Here is a 19271-nt window from a genome sequence, read left to right on the forward strand (position 1 = left end):
TTCCGTTTAAAGCTGAAATGTTGTGTATTGTGAACCACATGAGCATCTGTGTGAACCGCTACCCAAACACAGTTATATTCTTGATGGCACTCGTATCATGTTCGACTCAAATGTTGTGTCTTGTTCACGGCGCGTGACATTCTTTCCCAGCAGTTCCCCTCAAGCGAAGCGTTCAGACAGACTTATAAAGTTTCATAGCAGTAAATCTACGCAGTCTTCGACGATAGAGATAAAGTGTGGCTTTGGCACACCGAGGTAGAGGGTAAATGTCACTGCTGCTGAAAACATCCAGTCACACCTGTTCTTCCACTCAGCTGCTACTGACGGTACCCCCCCACCCATCAGCGCCCTCGAACCCTCTCCGCCTGCTGTCCGCTCATGTCCACCGGATGGATGGACGTTTGACAGCCAGTGACATGTGCAGCTGGATCTGCTGCTGTCTATCACGGCCCGGACACTTCAACAGGGCAGCGTTAACACGGACACCCTTCGCCTCGCTACGGGACCAAACATGGCAAGCCTGTATTCGCTCTCGTAGGCCTGGACTGCGATAGTCATGCGGTAGCGAGCCTTGTCCAGACAATCTTCAGTGTCAAAGCAAAGCTTTAAAGTGTCATTTGCTCACACAGTGGCACACAGAACTCCCAAACACTACCACCGTCTCCATCTGCGCACATCATGAAAGTCCTGCCCCAAATTCACGCTATTGGTTGAGCCAGAGTTGTATGTTTTTTAATGTTGTCAACAATGCCTTGCTTTTAGTTTATAGTTATAATTTAATATAAAAATTGTATTAGTGTATGTCATTTAAAGTTATGTATGCTATATATGTACAGTATGTGTGTTTCACAGCTTATTAAATGTCAATATCTTGTGTATGTGTTTTGCAGGGGCAGACGGTCCTGAGGTTACAACACAACATCATCGCTGACAGCTCACATTTGCTGAGATCGTCCGGCTCGTGTTTTCAAGAAAAACATTTAAGATGCCACGGAACTTTATGCCAGTGAGTCCTGACAACATAATGAGAGATCGAGTAAATGTGTATAAAATATCTAATGTTATTACTTACATCTTTTTTTGTATTTTGTGCAGTAGTCTCCTAAAATCCTATAATAGAAATGCAAATCTGTTTCTTGCAACTATAATGTTGTAATCATTTGGCAGGTGCTGATGTCCAAATTGATTTACAGAGCCATTTACATGTGTATTGTTTTATAAATACAGTATAGGTGCTTATTGAAGATCGCATGTTTGCAGGATAAAGGTCCCAAAAGCAAAAATCCAATTTTGTTCTCCTGGACATCAATGAGATTCAGTTCAGTTTTTTGAGAAAAAGAGGTCGGAAATCTCACAAATGTCTCCATTGACGTTTCAGAAGAGACGCTAATAATGCGTCAAACTGAGCTCAGATTTGTCAAATCAATATTATTGAAGATCTCAACATTACTCATCAAATTTACCCAAATCCAGATTATTTACATCAACAATCTACATTAATTTTACACCTCCGTACTCTTCATGGATTTCAACAATACAGTACCTCAGAAATTACCTTTTTATGTTGGCTTTAAGTGTCACGCTAGTTCCCTTAACCGAAAATGCATTTTTCCCATAGACTTTTGGAAGTTGGCACAAAATATGATCTGTGACTAACAAATGTTCATGATGTTTGGTCTATCAAGATAATCTTTACAAACTAAAACGATATTTGCTATTTTCTAAGCCTGTATACATACAATCGCAGAAGTAAAAAGCTTACACAATGCTATAAACACACCACACATGGTCGCTCGATATCAACATCACCACCACCATGCCTCCGACAACTTTCTCAAACTTGACTTAAAAACATGTTCCCTGTTAAGTAACTACTCTGTGAATGAATTCCCATAGATGATTCCCATTCGTGAGCTTTACAGTATATGCGCGATATTGCGCCAAAGGAAGTAGCCGCTTTTAGCAACTTGTTAGCAACCGCCGTTTTTGAGCCACAATAACGGTTTAAAAAATCACAAGCGTGTTGTAACTGGTGTGTATTATGTCATAGATTAAAACGTGAAGAATTGTAGAGGTTTTGTTAGCTGCAGACCTTATTTTAAGGCGATTTCCCATAAACCCTTTCAAAAAACGTACAAATAGACTTTGGGGTGATGGAAAAGGAAGTCTTCAAATGTGAACTCGCTTCCGGGATTTGCATAGAAAAAACACGTCATCTCAGAGGTTCTCCATTACAGTCTCATTTGTTTCTGTTTTTATTTATCCTAGGAGAAACATCTGAGACGTAAGTTAATACTTAACTGAAACGTTCCTTCAAATCTCCTGAGCACGGTATCACTATGGCACACATGCATTTGTTCTTAACCTACATGCTTGTCGTGTATGTGTATGTACAGTATGTGTGTGTTCGTACAGAAGCATGTGTTGAGCAGCGGCTCTCTGACAGGCGCCTCTTGTCTCTGCTGTCGCTTTCTGTAGATCAGTTGCCTGCATGTCTCTCCACTGTCACCTTCAGTCAGATAGACCTCCCGAAACACCCGGACCGTGTGCGGGGCCACCAGCCCAGGCCATGTTCGGATAAAGCCCCCGCCCGGCCGAGATGTCATGTGCAAAAATAACTAAACGTACAGGGTCACAGCCAAACTACTAACAGCCAGATAATTGGTTCTCGACCTTAGAGGGGTGACAGCTGCAGAGGGTGACAGGGTACGGGAACGATCGGCGGGTTAGGGGCCGCTTCGGCACGGGGTCCTGAAGAGGGGAAGTTGTTGCATAGCGTCTCCTCAGTAGATGCGAAAGGTATATTATGAAATGAAAGCCGAAATTCTGCCTGAAGCAAGAAAATATGACATCGAGATTTTCGTGTCATGTCGGAATAATTACGTATATTAACATAAAGGTTGACAATGTCACAGTTATTGCTAGCTTTGACTTTTCTTAGCTGTAAAAAAGGCATCTAATGTGCATCTTTTGCTCTTCTTGTTGTTGTTATTTCTCTGATAAAACTTTCGGTTCTCGTTCCACGAGAGATATACCAATGATCAAACTCAAGTTAAGAAAATTTGTTTTGCTCACAAAAGTCAATGCAAATTAAAACGACAGTATCTAACAAGTATTGAATGCTTTGATATGCAAACATTTCAAATGAAATTTTCTAAGTACATCATCTAAAAGACTTTATGAGCATTGTTATAATTTGAGAAGAGAAATTCATTACAGATCAACTGTTTGGTGCCCCTTGAGCAATAAACATAACAAGGTATTAAGACTAATGCCACACAGACTAAAATAGGCCCGGCCTGCTGTGTGGGGTTAACACCGCACCGCTCTGCGCATTGCCGTCTATGTCATTGCCAAATGTAGACAGGTAGAAAGAGATCTCGCTGTCCATCTGTCACTCACTTCAGCAGCTTGTAGGCACACAGGGACCATTAAAAACAGACCAGCTCTCAAACAGACGCACGTCACTTAAAACTACACTTCAACTTTCTGTACACGTTTGTAAAATTTGAGGCGATCTGAATGTGTAGTCCTAAAGGTCGACAAACTTTAGCAGAACTTACTTTTGACCTAAAACGCTTTTTAGAAGTGTAAACAAAGTTCACTTTTACGCAGCGGACAATATATTTACATTTTACATTTAGTCATTTAGCAGACGCTTTTATCCAAAGCGACTTACAGATGAGGAAACATTGGAAGCAATTATATGTTCTTATGACGTTTTGCCAACGTTCACATTAAGTTATAAAACGTTATTTCTGAATATTGTAAACATTCAGTCAACAATGTAGGATTAGCAATGTTAAGCGATGACATACTGTCTCATGTTCATAAAATGCTCTTTTAACGTTTCTGCAAGAACTTTTTTTGATAACTTTGAAAAAACGCTAGCCAACCTTCTAAAAACGTTACCAAGGAGATATAAAAAAAATGAAACATGCTCAAAGGCATTATTTGGCAGTTTCTCAATTCCAAGAACGCAAAGAACGGACTGGTGTTCTCGTGGTATTGCGAGGCTGCCTCGGAAGAACGAACTTGGAACAAACTCGCAGTGACTTCTGGGACTTCAAGCGGGTCCCGTACACGTGCAAGGCTGCATTCGATGCATCCTTGGTATCGAGAACACATCCGGGTACTTTCATGCTCTCTCTGTTCTTGTGTATTGTAATGGACTTTGATGGTAATAGATGACAGAAGACAAGGACGCAAGACCGCTGAAGAACGCATATTGAGAAACGGCCTTTATTTTACAAAACCGTCAGAATGTCACACCCTTTCTGAACTTAAAGGGATAGCTCTCACAAAAATGAAAATTCTGTCATTAATTACTCACTCTCTAGTTGTTCCAAACAGAGAAAGATATTTGAACGAATGCTTGTAACCAAACAGTTCTTGGACCCCATCGACTACCATAGTAGGAAAAACGGCAATTGCGGTCAAAAGGGCCCCAGATTGGTTTCTTTTGTGTTCAAACAGAAAAATTCGAGTCAATGGTGGCCAAGAACTGGTTGATTACAAGCATTCTTTGAAACACAGAAATTCAAACAGATCGAGAACAATTCGAAGGTGAGTAAATTATGACAGACTTTTTATTTTGGGTGAACTGTCCCTTTAATCTTGCACCTTATATCAGCTGATAGCGATGATCCCAAAATAGTTACGCCTGGCTGATAAATCACTATATTACTGCTATTTTTAACAACAAGTTAAATTAGTCCCATATTTTGTTCTGAGGTTTATTCACTTCAGAGAGTTAACTTTGCTTTTTACCAAAGTCATAAATGGAAAGTTGGAAAATCATGAAGTGGTAACAATGTCCCGTCTCTGTGATTAATGTTTTGTAGGCTTTAAAAATGAACTAAAACCCATTCCTCTCCGGACCGCTGACTTTAAATGTCCTGACAGAAAAACAGGCCATAATCAGTACTTTTAATTTGCTCTTTAGGGAACCTCTTTCGTGGGTTCCCGGGGGATCTTGGGAGTTGCCATGACCTGACTGAGCTGGAAAAGAGACGGTATGAGCCGGAGAAAGACAAGTCTGTTTCGCCGCGCCTGTATCCACCAGGAGATTATAGATATCTGATTAATCTGACCGGCTAAAGGACGGACACGCACACACAGCAATGGATTTCACTTTTAATACATTGGAAAGTCCACGTATAAGCCCTACTGTGGCCATCTGTGCTTCCATACGGACAGGAGACTTGAGAGTGAGCGACAAATCTGAGAAAATCATCGCTTACTTCACCTCAGATCATCCATCCCCCTTACAACCCGTGTTAACGGGTAACAAACCGTCTCATTTGAAAACTGATTTGATTTAATGCAAATATTTAAAGTAAAACATTTCATATATAAATTAATTCCATCTATCCGCATTTATAGCTCTGAACTCTTCTTGTATGTCAACAATTGTCTCATTTGTATTTCCCCCAATGACTTATAAGAGAAACATCTCGAACACAACATCTCCATTAAGTCTCCGGAGCTGTGAAAGACGAACCGCTGAGCAATAAATGTTCATTTCTGTGAACGGGTTTTTGATATCATATCTGTATCAGCGAGAGGAGGCGTGCTGAGAGATCAATATAGCAGATAGACGATGAGACCTCCTGCAGATGTTCAATGCTGCGTCTCTGTAATGATGTGAGAGCGTTCTGTCTCGCTTCTTCAGCGCGCACGACGTCTGGAGGAGAACGCACGCTTAAACTAACCTGGCCCATCTGCTGCTGAGTGCTATAATCAGACTGAAAAAATGTGCACCGCAGAAACGCTCCAGTTTGTAATTCCACTGCCTTTTTGGAGGGAGCGCGTGTGGAGATCAGACAGTTGCTTTCAGTAAAAGATTTAAACATATAAGAATACATCATATAATGAAAAGCCCAGAGTCCTGCTCGATGTGATTTCACAGATTGTGTGTCGGTGTGTGTGAGATGTGTGTGTCTCTGTGCATTTGTGAGGTGTGTGTGTGCATTTGTGAGATGTGAGATGTGTCTGTCTGAATGAGATGTGTGTGTGAGATGAAATATGTGTGTGTCTGTGTTTGGAGGTGTGTTTATGAGATGTGTGTGTCTCTGTGCATTTGTGAGGTGTGTGTGTGCATTTGTGAGATGTGTGTGTGTGTGTGTGTGTGTGTGTGTGTGTGTGTGTGTGTGTGTGTGTGTGTGCGTGTGTGTTGTGAGATGTGTCTGTCTGAATGAGATGTGTGTGTGAGATGAAATATGTGTGTCTCTGTGTTTGGAAGTGTGTTTATGAGATGTGTGTGTCTCTGTGCATTTGTGAGGTGTGTGTGTGCATTTGTGAGATGTGTCTGTCTGAATGAGATGTGTGTGTGAGATGAAATATGTGTGTCTCTGTGTTTGGAAGTGTGTTTATGAGATGTGTGTGTCTCTGTGCATTTGTGAGGTGTGTGTGTGCATTTGTGAGATGTGTCTGTCTGAATGAGATGTGTGTGTGAGATGAAATATGTGTGTCTCTGTGTTTGGAAGTGTGTTTATGAGATGTGTGTGTCTCTGTGCATTTGTGAGGTGTGTGTGTGCATTTGTGAGATGTGTCTGTCTGAATGAGATGTGTGTGTGAGATGAAATATGTGTGTGTCTGTGTTTGGAGGTGTGTTTATGAGATGTGTGTGTCTCTGTGCATTTGTGAGGTGTGTGTGTGCATTTGTGAGATGTGAGATGTGTCTGTCTGAATGAGATGTGTGTGTGAGATGAAATATGTGTGTGTCTGTGTTTGGAGGTGTTATCATTTGTGAGATGTGTTTATGTGTGAGATTGTGTTGGAGATTGTGTGTTTCTGTGTTTGTAAGATGTGTGTGTATGTGTCTGTGAGGTGTGTGCATCCAAGTGTGTGCGAAAGAGAGAAAAAGAGAGATGTGCATTTGTGCGATGTGTGTGTGAGTGTCTTTCTGGTGTTTGTGAGATATCTGAGATATCAAAGAGATGTGTGCATTTATGAGATTCGTGTCTGTCTGGGCTTGTAAGGTGTGTGTGTGTGTGTGTAACTCAGCTAGAACCTTCCTTATGAGACATCCTCAATGTAAAATGATTCATAAATGAGTCAACAGTTCTTTGTATTTCTTACACAAGTACTGACATCTAAAGGCATTAAGTCATAATGTTTTTTATAAAAACAAATTCTGGTTATTTCCTACTTTTGTCAGCTAAATAAATGTGTGCGAGGGTTTAGCTGGATAATAATCTGTGCTCAGGTTTCAAAATGATTCATGGTTATTATTCAACATTTCTGATTTACATTCATTTTTACAGGTACAGTACCTTGCTATCTCTCTCTCTCTCTCAAATACACACACACATCACATGGCTTTATTTCACTGTCCCCACATCAGCTCCCCCTCCCGCCCCTGTAATTCCCCCAGTCTCTAGGAATTCTGTTGTTTTTAATTTCTCCCAGCTGCTCTGGCTCTGTGCCCGACCGCCTGCCTCCCCACATCTGCTCCCCATCAGGCCGCTGTGAGTCCACACAAACACAGGCCTCTCATCAAAACAGCAGGATTACAGCCCTCGACCCCCGGACGGCACTTCTGAACCCGTCCCGCCGCTATCCCTTTGCTCATCATCGGCCAGTGACCCACGGCAAAAAATCACCAAGAAGACACGGGCATCCACAGGATGACCTCGGATTTGAGTCGACAACATCGCAAGACGTATGCAAGTCTGTCATCAACGAAGTCTTGTAGCATCCTTGCATGTCAGTATAAGTAATGTATGATTGCACTGATGTATGCTATTAGCTGTTTCAAATCTGAGAACTGCGTAGCAAAACATCCTAGACATGAGCCTGATGTGAAATCATTGCAGCAATCCCAGAATGCATTGCAAGGAGTGAAGTAAAAATGAACTACTTTGTAGTAGAAAGAAAAGTTGTTTTTTATATTTTTAAATAAATAAAGAATTTAATATTAAACAAACAAAAATACCTATTTATTATGATTATATATTTTAGAATATTTATATTTCTTGTATTGTATATATGTCAGATTTCGGTTAAGATGCTTCCTTCGAAGGCTAGTAGACAACAAGTCAGCTAACCAGGGTTTAGAACAGATCTACTAACCTGTCTAGATCTGATTGGCCGGCTCTATCTCACTTTTTTCGAATCATTGATTTACACTACGGCAAAACACACACACATACAAACACTGTGACGCCAAGCATGCGTGTTCAGCTGAGCAAATACGTTTTGAGAAAACAAACATTCGGATAGCAATAAATGCCTATTTAATCACAGGCGGAACGGCCGGACCCTTGAGACCCCATACATGTACCCGCATGTGTGTTTGTGTGGGAAAGCATGCTGGGGTCACAGAAAATATTGCATGTTAAACCGCAGTAAAGTAAGAGAGCGTGTTAAACAGCGTAAAGACTCTTTTCTCGTCACAGCTCCTGAACGTTTCCCTCATCTCCATCTGGTTATGGGAAGCAGACGAAGCAGTTTCATTCTGAGATGCTTATCTGGACACTTGATGATTATAAAATCACAGATCCTTTTATATGTTGTTCCTGGCTCGATGTCCTTGTGTTGGTCTGGTCAACGTTCAAAGAAATTCATCAAATGATAGGTTAAAGTCCCCGTGAAACAGAAGTTGCGATCGTTTTTACTTTCGTATTCTTACACATTTCCGAGTGAATAGAATGTCATAGGATAAAATTAGTGGGCGTGGCTTGCGCTTTTCACTGCGAATTGATTGGATGTGTTAGAACAGCTGTTGCATTGATTTTGAAATGAAACTAGCAGCAGCAAGGGGAGGAGTTAACGGATGCTCCGGCCAAGCCGTCTAATTTACCTCTTTTCAGATGGATAGTCATTTCAGGGCAGAAGTGCAATTTCAGATTTTAAATGAAGATTATGAGGGTACGTGAATTTAAAAAAGAAAATGAACCACATTGATAAGCTAATTGTTATAAATGCTGCAATATTTCATGACAAAATAAGAATGGTAATTTTTAATTTCGCTGGGACTTTAAGAAGAAAGAGTCATTTTTTTGTAGAAATGTGGCCTCAAAACCTGTATTTGACTTTTTTTGTGGAACACAAAAGTAGTTGTCTCAGTGGTTCTGTGTTCATACAAAGGAAGTCAATGGGGTTCAGTATTGTTTTTACGTACCACCATTTTTTTAATTAAAGTATCTTTTGTGTTTTGCAAGGTGACATTTTTGGGTGAACTGTCTCTTTAAAGACCTGTACCAAAACCACACCATCATCCAGAACAAGCTACCAGTTTTTTGTTGTTATTGATATAATTATACTGTAGACCTGATGCCACCTCTACCCCGCAGGGACGACGTCATTTGCGGTCGGAGTTCTGGAAAGCCCGGTGCTTCCCCAAAAGGCAAGCAAGATAAAACTTCCTCTTCATATTTCTCCCGATGGCTGCTAATAAAATCCAGATGTTTCTAAGCCGCTCCATGCACCCTCCCTCCCGTTCTCCCCCCACCGCCCGGCCCGAGTCATTCCTAAATAAAGGAAAGTATTTGTGACATTCAGCCGATCCGGGACGTGCCAAGAACAACTCCCCAGCTCGGCCCATCTGGAGTGTGTTAGGACAGCGCTGGGCACCGGTCGGGCCGCATACGCTCGTCTACCATCATTTCTGTAGGAATATGGAGCGTGTGAGATTCGCAAAACCACGTGCCGTATGTTTAGGTTGGTTTCACAGTTCAAGTCCTCCATCCTACACACAGAGTCTACCCTGCTTGTTTTTTCCTTTTCAAGCAGTAACGGTTGAGTTTGTGGCGGGGGGCGTTTGTGTGTTTACGGTGTGTCCCTGTTCTGAGCTCACACACCTGAACATCAGTAACTGTCATATAGACGCACACACAAAGCCACAGCTTGAACACCTGGGGACCAGGAGCACCGCAGCCATACAGCCGTCAACAACACATCTGTCAGCCCATGTTCAGAGAGAGAGAGAGAGAGAGAGAGAGTTAACAACAGGGGAAAGCTAGGACGCCCAAGAAAAAGACAAGTCTAAAGAAGAGAGAGAAAGGCCATACAGTTTTAAAAAAGACCGTAGTCAAATCGGTTCATGATGTGAAACTCATACGAATGAAACCTTATTTAGTTTTCTCGGCTCAATTTTCGGACTTTGCGTGATCATCACAGAGCGATTACAGTTTTCCCCGCCGGAGCTGATGAATAGTCCTTCTAGCTCATCTTGCGTATTAGTTTAATAGCGGATGAAAAAGAGCCAAACTGATCAATGACAGGAATCTGTTTGCTCTCCACACTTCCACAAACAAGCTCCCAGATCAAAACACCTGCAGCTTCACCCAACACCAATTAGCTCATCAAGCTTTTAATTACTCTGTTAATTGCATACAGGCAGCGCGAGGGGCGGCTGGGGAATTAGACACAGGAGCCCTCCGGAGGACCCGCCTTGACAATCCTAACAAACAAAGAGGACGCGTGCCAAACACAACACACACACAGATACACTGCTCAGGTGACTGGAAGAAAAACAAGAGAGGCTATAACGCAGCGCTCACCATCTGTTACTGAGTTAGCGGTGATGTCACATCCTGTCACATGACTGTTACCTGTTCAGGTGAGTATTTATTGACTTTTTCTAGTTTAGAATACGTTTTTATAGATTGGATTGTATGTTGTGTGTTCATTTATGATTTAAAATAAAAGTCAAATGAAATATGCACACAGTATATTTATATATTCATCATGTGTATATTATAGAGAGACCTAACTGGCCCTATTCTTTACATCCCTGACTATATCCTCTCTGTCTGTCTCTCTCTTTCTCTCGCCTTTATTTCCTCGGAGAAAACAGAAGAAGTGTTTGGCCGAGGAGGCGTATCCAGGAAATAGTGGCAGGGCCTGACTTCCTGTGTGACAGGTGCACGATGCCGGGCCTGACAGCTGCCGCCTTTCTCTCTCTCTTTCTCTCTCTCTCAGGGTATGGCCAGCTGCAGTACTGCTCTTGTTTGCTTTGGCTCTTGTGTCATTACAGCTAGAGCTGATTTATGGGGCACAAAAGACTGAAACCTGCCCACGACACATGAGTAATCCAAAAGCATCCTTCAATATATATATATATATATATACTGTACATGATGTACAGTGATGGTCAGATGATTTATATACCGTAGTAGTATTTAATAATGATCATATTGATTTTCTTTTGGACAGCTTTATGTAAATAGAGTAAATAAAATGTAAAAAGTTATATTATAAGCCGCTAGCCAGACCGATAAACAAACACAGAACAAAAGTTAACTCCGGAGCAGGCGCGGGCGTCCAATGAAACCGTCTTTAAAGTGTCTGTAGGATTTTTTAACAACAACCTTCTTACATAATCCTCCATCCATCTGGAACGTTCTGTCATTAAAAACCGTTTCAACCCATTCCATTCACTTTAAAAGCGTTCTTGATGGAAATGAAACAGCCTCGTGGTTGATACCTGGTTATGGAACAATTGCTTATCTGAGGACAGCCCTCTGTGTTAGATTAAGGTTTCCGCAAGAGACCGAAACTGCGCTCGAACCCAATTCAAGAATGACAGGATAGTCCGGCGCTCCACTTCTGTTTCCACGAGATAACGGCCGCTTTAATTTGTGCAAATACGCCACATGGTACGTCTCCCGGCCGCGATCCAGCCTCGAGCCCCCTCTTGATACTTTAACACCATTGTGAGGAGAATGTGAGGGCTTAATAACTGAACTTCATCCATAGTTAGCAGAACTCCGAACTGTGATAACTAACTGAGAGAGAGAGAGAGAGAGAGAGAGGAACTGGCTTTATCAGAGGAAGAAGTAGCGATATGAACTTGCACACAGTTTGATTAATAAACCCCTTCACCACCGCAGCTGGTCTCCAGTTTCTAAACCACACTTCTGCCGAGGACTTATCTCCCCTTTCTTATCGAGCAAGAGTTTTCATCCAAATGAAACGAACCAATTCACAGCGGGAACCAATTTCTCTATGAGCTTTATAATGTCTCGTATTAGATTAGATCTGATCCTTATTACAGAGAAACGACAGCGGCTTGAGTCGAGGGCACGGTCACGATGCATAATGCACACAAAATACGTTTTCTCAAGATTTCTATTTATTGACTTGCTTTACACAATTTTCTGGAGTCAGATTGCTCAAACTTCTATTGTTCCAGAGTGCCGAAATGCCTCTGAGAAAGAATTCGCAATTTGAGTTGTCTTGAGTTTTTTTAAAGGAAACTTTTATCTCTTTCGTCATTTATTCACCCTCATGTCATTTTTTTGAACCTGTATGAGTTTCTGTCAAAAGAAGATATTTTGAAGAATGCTGCAACCCAACAACATCGACCCTCATTGACTTTTCTTTCTATTGACACAAAACCCCTAAACATTTCTCAAAATATCTTCTGATGTGTTCCGATGAAAAACAGAGTCAAACACAGGTTTTGAATGACATGAGATGAAATAACTGATGACAGAATTTATATTTTTGGGTAAGCTACCTAAAGGGTAAGCTACATTTTGGGTAAGCTAAGGACACATGTGATGAGAATGAGAACATATCAGAAAGGAGAAGAGCGAGTGTTTTTGATTGTAATGTGGCATATTTTCTCAAAGCGAACTCTCAGCTCCTGCAATGTGGTGTAAATGTGTTTTTTGGTTTCCCCAGATGTTTGGGATCTGGCCGGTTTCTCCGCTCTCTGACATTCCCATTCTCTCCCGAGAGACGGCATGTCACAGTAATGTCAAACACATGTGCTCACCGCACCGCTGCGCTCTTTCCCACTGTTTGCAGGGATAAACAGGACCGAAACCATGACGATTGCCCCCTTGCCCGTCCCTGCAGCTTTCACTCGCTGGCACTCCTGCCGGGAGCCCGCGGTAGCCACGGTAGGACGGCCGGAAGGGATGTACAGTGGGATTTCTACAGCCTGAGATATAATGTACGTATTCTATACGTTCACTTAACTGGGCTGTGAGTCAAAGAGAAACATTTTCATTTCTTACACTTTTGCAGCATGGTTCTTGAAAAAACACCTTATTTTCTTTCCTTTAACAGTGAGGGAAATTATCCAAAATCTTTTTCGCAGCCTGAGATTCATTCATGCACACCAGGACTCAAACGACACATAATGATTCCTCTGCCAGCTAATGTACAGATAATCAGTCAGGATCATGTCCTTTGAAGATGCACACGAATAAACAAAAAGGTACAGCACAAACAGATCCGTTCTAAAGCTTGCCCCCGTCCCCACCTGCTCAGGACTTTTGTAATGGCTTATAGCATTAATGCATTAGGAATTACAATCGGTGCATGGCTGGAAAACAAAAAAACAACCATTCCAACCTGAATCCCAATCCCAATGCTCTAAATTTGTAGAATTGCATGAAATCGCTTTGTAGTAGGAACAAATAGTGAGCTCCAAGAAAATGAAAAAGTTTATTTCAGCCAACAATTATTGATGGATTCGTATGTTTTATTTACAGTATTAGGGAGCAGAGAATATATTGAGAATGAGAGTCGACATGACACAGGTCATGCATTACTGTGAGCTCATGCACTACCTTCTTCACCACGGCTTCAACAACAACAAATGCGAGTATACAGATGCACAACCAATTCCACCACTTTGACAACAAAAGACACTCTCATGAGATCGGGGATATAGACAGGACTCGAACTTTCGTCTCTCTGTATACACTGCATGTCAAGTGTCGCAACTAGTTTGGCAGGCAGTGAATGAATTTTCATTTAAAAGAAGCATTTGTGCATGTTTTCTAGTGGCTGGAGTATTGTATCAAATGATGGAGAGAAGCATTATAACCTGGCGTACTTCCAAACGCACCGTCTAGTTAAAGAGGCGAATCAGGGCTCTCAAAGGCTGTTGTGGAGTGATGCTGTGCAGTTTCTGTAAAGTTGCTGCGTCCTCCACGACCTACTACACTTAGAACTGTAAGATGCGAAATGCACTGCGAATTGCAATAACATTTGTTTTGCCGGCTTTACAAGATCTGCACAATTTTTGTAATGACACTAGTGCTAAAATAAAGATGCATGTGCAAATAAACATGGCTGTCGATACTATCTTAGTAAAATTCCCCCGATGTCTTAAAACAATTTCGCACTTATTCTCAATGTACATGGATGCTAAATTTTACAATATATTTTGAAATTACAGTAAAAGACTGCACATTTACAAGAAAAACATGCAATTTTTTGTATGTATTTTACAATATTTTTCAGCTGACAGAAAATGTCCGTTTTTGAACAGGATTTTTTTAACAATGAGTCTGTCGTGGGGATACTGTAAGTCCATTTACACCAAGAACGATAACAATACCATACCTACATTAGCATCCAAAGGAATGATAGCGTTCTGTTTATTCTAAGCTCGCACGCTCACATTTTTAACGTGCAAGCCCTTAAAACTAATTTTGATTATCTCTCTATGTTTTTCCGTTAATTCGAACTGAATGTGATCACAACAATATTGTTCTTATCTTTCGTTATCGTGGTAGTTGTGGACTACGCTATTCTCTTAAATGTACATTTAGTCATTTACAACGTTACAAACGTTATATCCTCATTTTTAGTGTGAATGGACGTCATGGATTTTACCAGATATTTATAAGTGATTCTTTGGCTACGTGGCCGATCAGGTGGCTGTGCTTACTGATGACTACCTGACCCCACCCCCACTTTATTCTTCTTCCCTCACCTAGCCCCCACCAATAAACCCCCCCCGAAGCTCTGGCGGCCGGCTGCTTGCACTCATCTCCCGCCCACCGCCATCTGCTCCTCGCGTTAATTACGAGAAGGCAAACTTCACCTGCAACCGCACTCAAATTACAATAATTACCTCCAGCGCACACCACGTCCCATCTTCCCACTGCAAGACACTGACACGGGGACACCATCTCTTAACCTCAAAGTGGGCGTGCGGTACTAGTATACCAAAGATACGTCACAAACTGGTGTGTGTCCATGTGACAACCTCGACTACATCATAGTGTGAGCAGATTTTTGCAGGTTTCCAAAACTAGTTTCACAAATATTTCATATATCAATCTAAATAAGCTTTCATCACAGTTGTGCATTTGGCCGACGCTTTTATACGCGTTAAATTATGCTTTTTTCAGGTCAGTGTTGCTGTACGTCATTGCAAATGATTGAGCTTCAAGATTCTGGTCATCACAGAAGCTGCAAAAGCCATCCAGCATATTCATATCAACACACTACCCAATGCCAAGCAGCGTCTCCTCACGGCCATCTGTCTTAACCCCATATACTGACAACCTCTGTATAAATCTACTCACAGCGCCATGAAAACAAATTGAATAACCACTCGGAAAGATTAATGATTGGCTTTCTCTTAGCAGAGGTGCTTTAGTGCATGCAGTAGGGACATGTGCCCGTAAAATCTATATAGGGCTATTTGGTGGTAATGTTTGGGGATGGTCTGTGGTCACCGCGCGGTTTCACCTGTGGAGAATTATTGCTGTCTATTCATTCATAATTTAGCCGATCTTTACCAAGGTCAATTAAAAAAGTAAAGTGGTGGTCAGTAACATCACCATATGCTGATGGGGCTTTATTGAAGGACGGTTAAGTGATGGGGCAACAGAACAGTAATTGTGGTTTGATCCGTCAGTGCATTTATAAGTGAGAGGGCACATAATGCTGTATTGAACCATTCATCATCATAAACCAGATTACATTTTAAATGCTATGATCATAGAAGATTTATCATATTTAAATGGACAAGCGCAGAGTGTATAAGATGTTTAAAGCTCTTTTGTTAGAATGAACCCATCAATTTCTATATGTTTATTTCTCACGTATGGTATTGTTAATGTATATATCTTTATTTGGTCTTGTTTTCAAGTAAAACAGATTTGGGGGTTTCCTTTGAAAATATTAAACAATTATTATTAAATAGACCAAAAGTAGGCTACAGTATTGGATTTTGATCATCTCTAAAATGTAAAATCCAAAGGTTTCAGTATACAAGATTTGACAGGAAGATAAGAATTACACATCTCAATATTATTAGTGTAGTAAGTGTCAGAAATAAATACTTAAGTCGTATTAATGTTCGTATGTTAATGGATGCGCGTATGTCATTTCCTAATAAATTGATGCATTTTTATGAAAGTAACTTATCTAAATATTGAAAGTAAACTTGTAAAAGTAAGAAAGTAAAAGCTTGATTTGTTTTTCCTCACAATTGATTAAGAATGATTGTTTTAAAAACATGCTGAATTTATATCATATCATTTAACATTCAATGGAAGCTAATATGGCTTCGTATATTTGCATATCTTTTTTCATCTCTGTTATTGTTGGGCTCCGTAACACCTGTCCTGCGTTAAATGCGTCCAAACGGTCCAGCGTGCCTTTCTTTAGAAAATAAACATTGCTATTTAACGGAAAAACGATGTATTAAAAATTGCCCCGAAACACTTACTTTGTGAAGGTCGAAGTCAAACTGAAGTGTTTGCAGCCAAAAATAATCCACGCGCAAAATAAACACAGAACTCAACGGCGATTCTGATAGTACGCTACGCTACTTCCTTCCAAAATTTCCAAAATGACGTAAAATCATAAATGTGCCTTTCGAAGAGGTTTTATGAGAGAAAACAGTCCTGGACTACTTTGGATCGCAAATGGTTTAACGTGGAAGTAAAAAAACGATGAGGTAATTCAATTTCAGAAAAACAGCTTAAACAGCGGAGCTTTCGTATGAAAGTAGCGAGACTTTGGTATCACGTTCCTTTACAAATTTCTTCATAAAAATGCGCTGAGAGGCGAAAAAGTTTGCGTCGATTTCACCCCCAAAAATCACAAAGTCCTTCCATTCGTCTCGCGCGCTCCTGACGCGTTTCGTATTCCACAGTAGATGTCCAGGATTCCGGATAAAACGGATTTTTTGATTTTGTCGTTTACCGAGCGGACACCGTACTCGTCTGAGGTAAATCCTTCAAAAAGTCCTCTTCTCCCCGCAAACGATCCGCTGACGGAGGGGTCTCGGAGATCTTCGCGTCAATACTCCGGTAACTGTTCACCGCGAACTCCCCTCACATTGAACGCGCAAAACCGCTCCGTTAAAAACATTATTCGTATTTCCGGCTCACTGATGCTGTTTTCCTGTGCATCATCTCGCGTTTTGGTTTATTTTGTTGTTTTGTTGTCAGTGGTTTGGAAGCTGGTGTGCTGTCTAATGACCCTTCTGTCTGCGTTTAAAACACCATCTGGAGAGGAGATGCGTGCTCCTGCGCTCCTAACCCCTCTCTCTCTCTCTCTCTCTCTCTCTCTCTCTCTCTCTCTCTCTCTCTCTCTCTCTCTCTCTCTCTCTCTCGCTCTCTCTCTCTCTCTCTCTCTCTCTCTCTCTCTCTCTCTCTCTCTCTATGTGTGTGTGTGACAGCTTCTCAGACCCACGAGCTGACAGCCTGCCTCCCTTTACGCTCCCTTCCGCTGTAGTCTCTTCAGATATCGACGATTCCTAATATAATTCATAACACACTTATAATAGACCTGCTATTAACATAATTAGGATGTGCTCGCATTTTTTGTGCAATTTTTTGCAATTCTTAAGGGATCATAGATGTGCTTATGGTCCCTGTCTCTGATAAAAATGTCAGATTTGTTCCCAAGAGACCCGTATTGATGGTCCGGCTTTGCCGGGGATGCGGTTCCTTAGAGGGCCCCTAGGGGCCGCTGTTTCCCCGCATCAGCTCCGAAGCGCCAAGTCTCGCATGCATCAGGCAACTGACAGCCGGGCATCTGGTGCCTAAAGGTTTTGAAATCAGAAGGGAGATGTGATGTGTTCGGAACGGAACTACCAAATGAGCATTTTTATTTTACAGAAGCATTTTGTTGCGTCTCATTTCTAAAACGCCAGCTTTTGGGAACGGATTTGTCAAATGAATGTTTTTTCATCGTGTTCTTTCAGAACTCAAAAGAAGATATTTTGAAGAATGTTGATAACCAAACAACTTCGATACCCATTGACTTCAATTGTAGAAACACGATTTTATTGATGATAGTAATAATAATCATTTTTGGGTGGACTGACCCTTTAAGCAAATCCCATAAATAGAGGCCCTAAAATGCATTCATTAATTACATTAAACAACCGAATGTCATAATGATGCGTAGAAATCACGAGCTTTATAGAAACAGATAATGAAAGTATTATTCTTTTTTAATGACTCTTAACCAGCGGGTTGATTTTTGATGGGTTAAAGATGTCCGCTTCACACAGGTGTGTCCCACCAGAGTAAAAAAACAGGTTAAGTTCATCGCATCACATTAACACCCATATTCATCTTCTTTTTGCAAAATGCTTTGAATGATATGTGCATTATATTTGTCTTGTAAATAGAATTTGCAATCTAATGCAGACGTCCAAATGCTTTTTTGAGCCACTGTTTACACAAAAAATGCTTGGTTGTTTCAATCCATATTTAAGTCAAACTGAAAAAAATATATCTAGAGGAGATTAATTAAATGATTCAACTAACTAAAAAATGATATTTGACTCAGCCATTGGTTAAAACAACCCGATTAGGGTTTCTCCATATTTGAGCCAAGTATGGGTTGAAATATGTTAGGATTTTAAAGTGTATATACAGTGCTGGAGACTGCTTATTGGGTGTTGATAAACTATAATCTCTGTATTTTGAGGAGTAGCATCAGTGGCGGTCTTATAACACTTCAGATGAACGGTTACTTGAGTGATTCTTAGTCCATATACACCGGCTATGAATTTGTATTAAAGATGGCATTTCCACACACATTTAAAGCTGTATTTGAATTTTATGACTTTATTGCTCTTGCCGTTTGGGAACAAGTGCAGAATATTTCTTCTGCCTTGGTCTTGGCAAAATGCTCTAAATACAGCTGCTTCTAAGGAAAATAGACAGACCAATTCTCCGACCCCCTCCTTGTGTTTTGTTCGGTTGATACCTCAATTTTTGACTGTTTAACCATCATCGCACCTGCTCAGCCATTCGATGACTGATGAAGTCATTGCAGGTGAGCCTGTGAGAAACTCGCATCTGCACGTCTTACCCGCCACTCGGAGATGTAGGGATGTAAAAGACGTGTAAACAAACGTGGCAAGCGCTGTTCGGACTTTGGAGAACGAATCGGCCGTGTAAAGTACAGATGCATCTGCCATGTATCTATTGTCTCACCACCGTGCTGGACAGAACACAATCTGAACAGCACACGTTTGGGCGTGTACCATTGTGTATGTCTGAATGAATCGATGTCGACTGAATTTACAACTACATCAAAAC

At 41.1% G+C, this 19271-nt stretch overlaps 1 protein-coding gene across 7 annotated transcripts in view; it reads right to left on the reverse strand.

The window, feature by feature from the left end:
* Positions 1 to 19271, reverse strand: part of cbfa2t3 (CBFA2/RUNX1 partner transcriptional co-repressor 3) — a 45423-nt gene that overhangs the window by 17060 nt on the left and 9092 nt on the right. Inside the window, exon 1 of one of the 7 annotated variants that reach the window (XM_079486140.1) lies at positions 16436 to 17266. The exons of 4 other annotated variants lie outside the window; for them this stretch is intronic. Coding sequence is in view for 1 of the 3 variants with exons in the window: in XM_079486137.1 (XP_079342263.1) it covers positions 2414 to 2606 (193 nt within the window). In the remaining 2 variants the exon portion in view is untranslated. Of the gene's footprint in view, positions 1 to 2413; positions 2633 to 16435; positions 17267 to 19271 lie in introns of those variants that run through there. 2 more of the 7 variants (XM_079486142.1, XM_079486137.1) reach the window with 2 other exon arrangements.

The sequence above is a fragment of the Barbatula barbatula genome, assembly GCF_947034865.1.
Source record: "Barbatula barbatula genome assembly, chromosome: 1".
Lineage (NCBI taxonomy): Eukaryota > Metazoa > Chordata > Actinopteri > Cypriniformes > Nemacheilidae > Barbatula > Barbatula barbatula.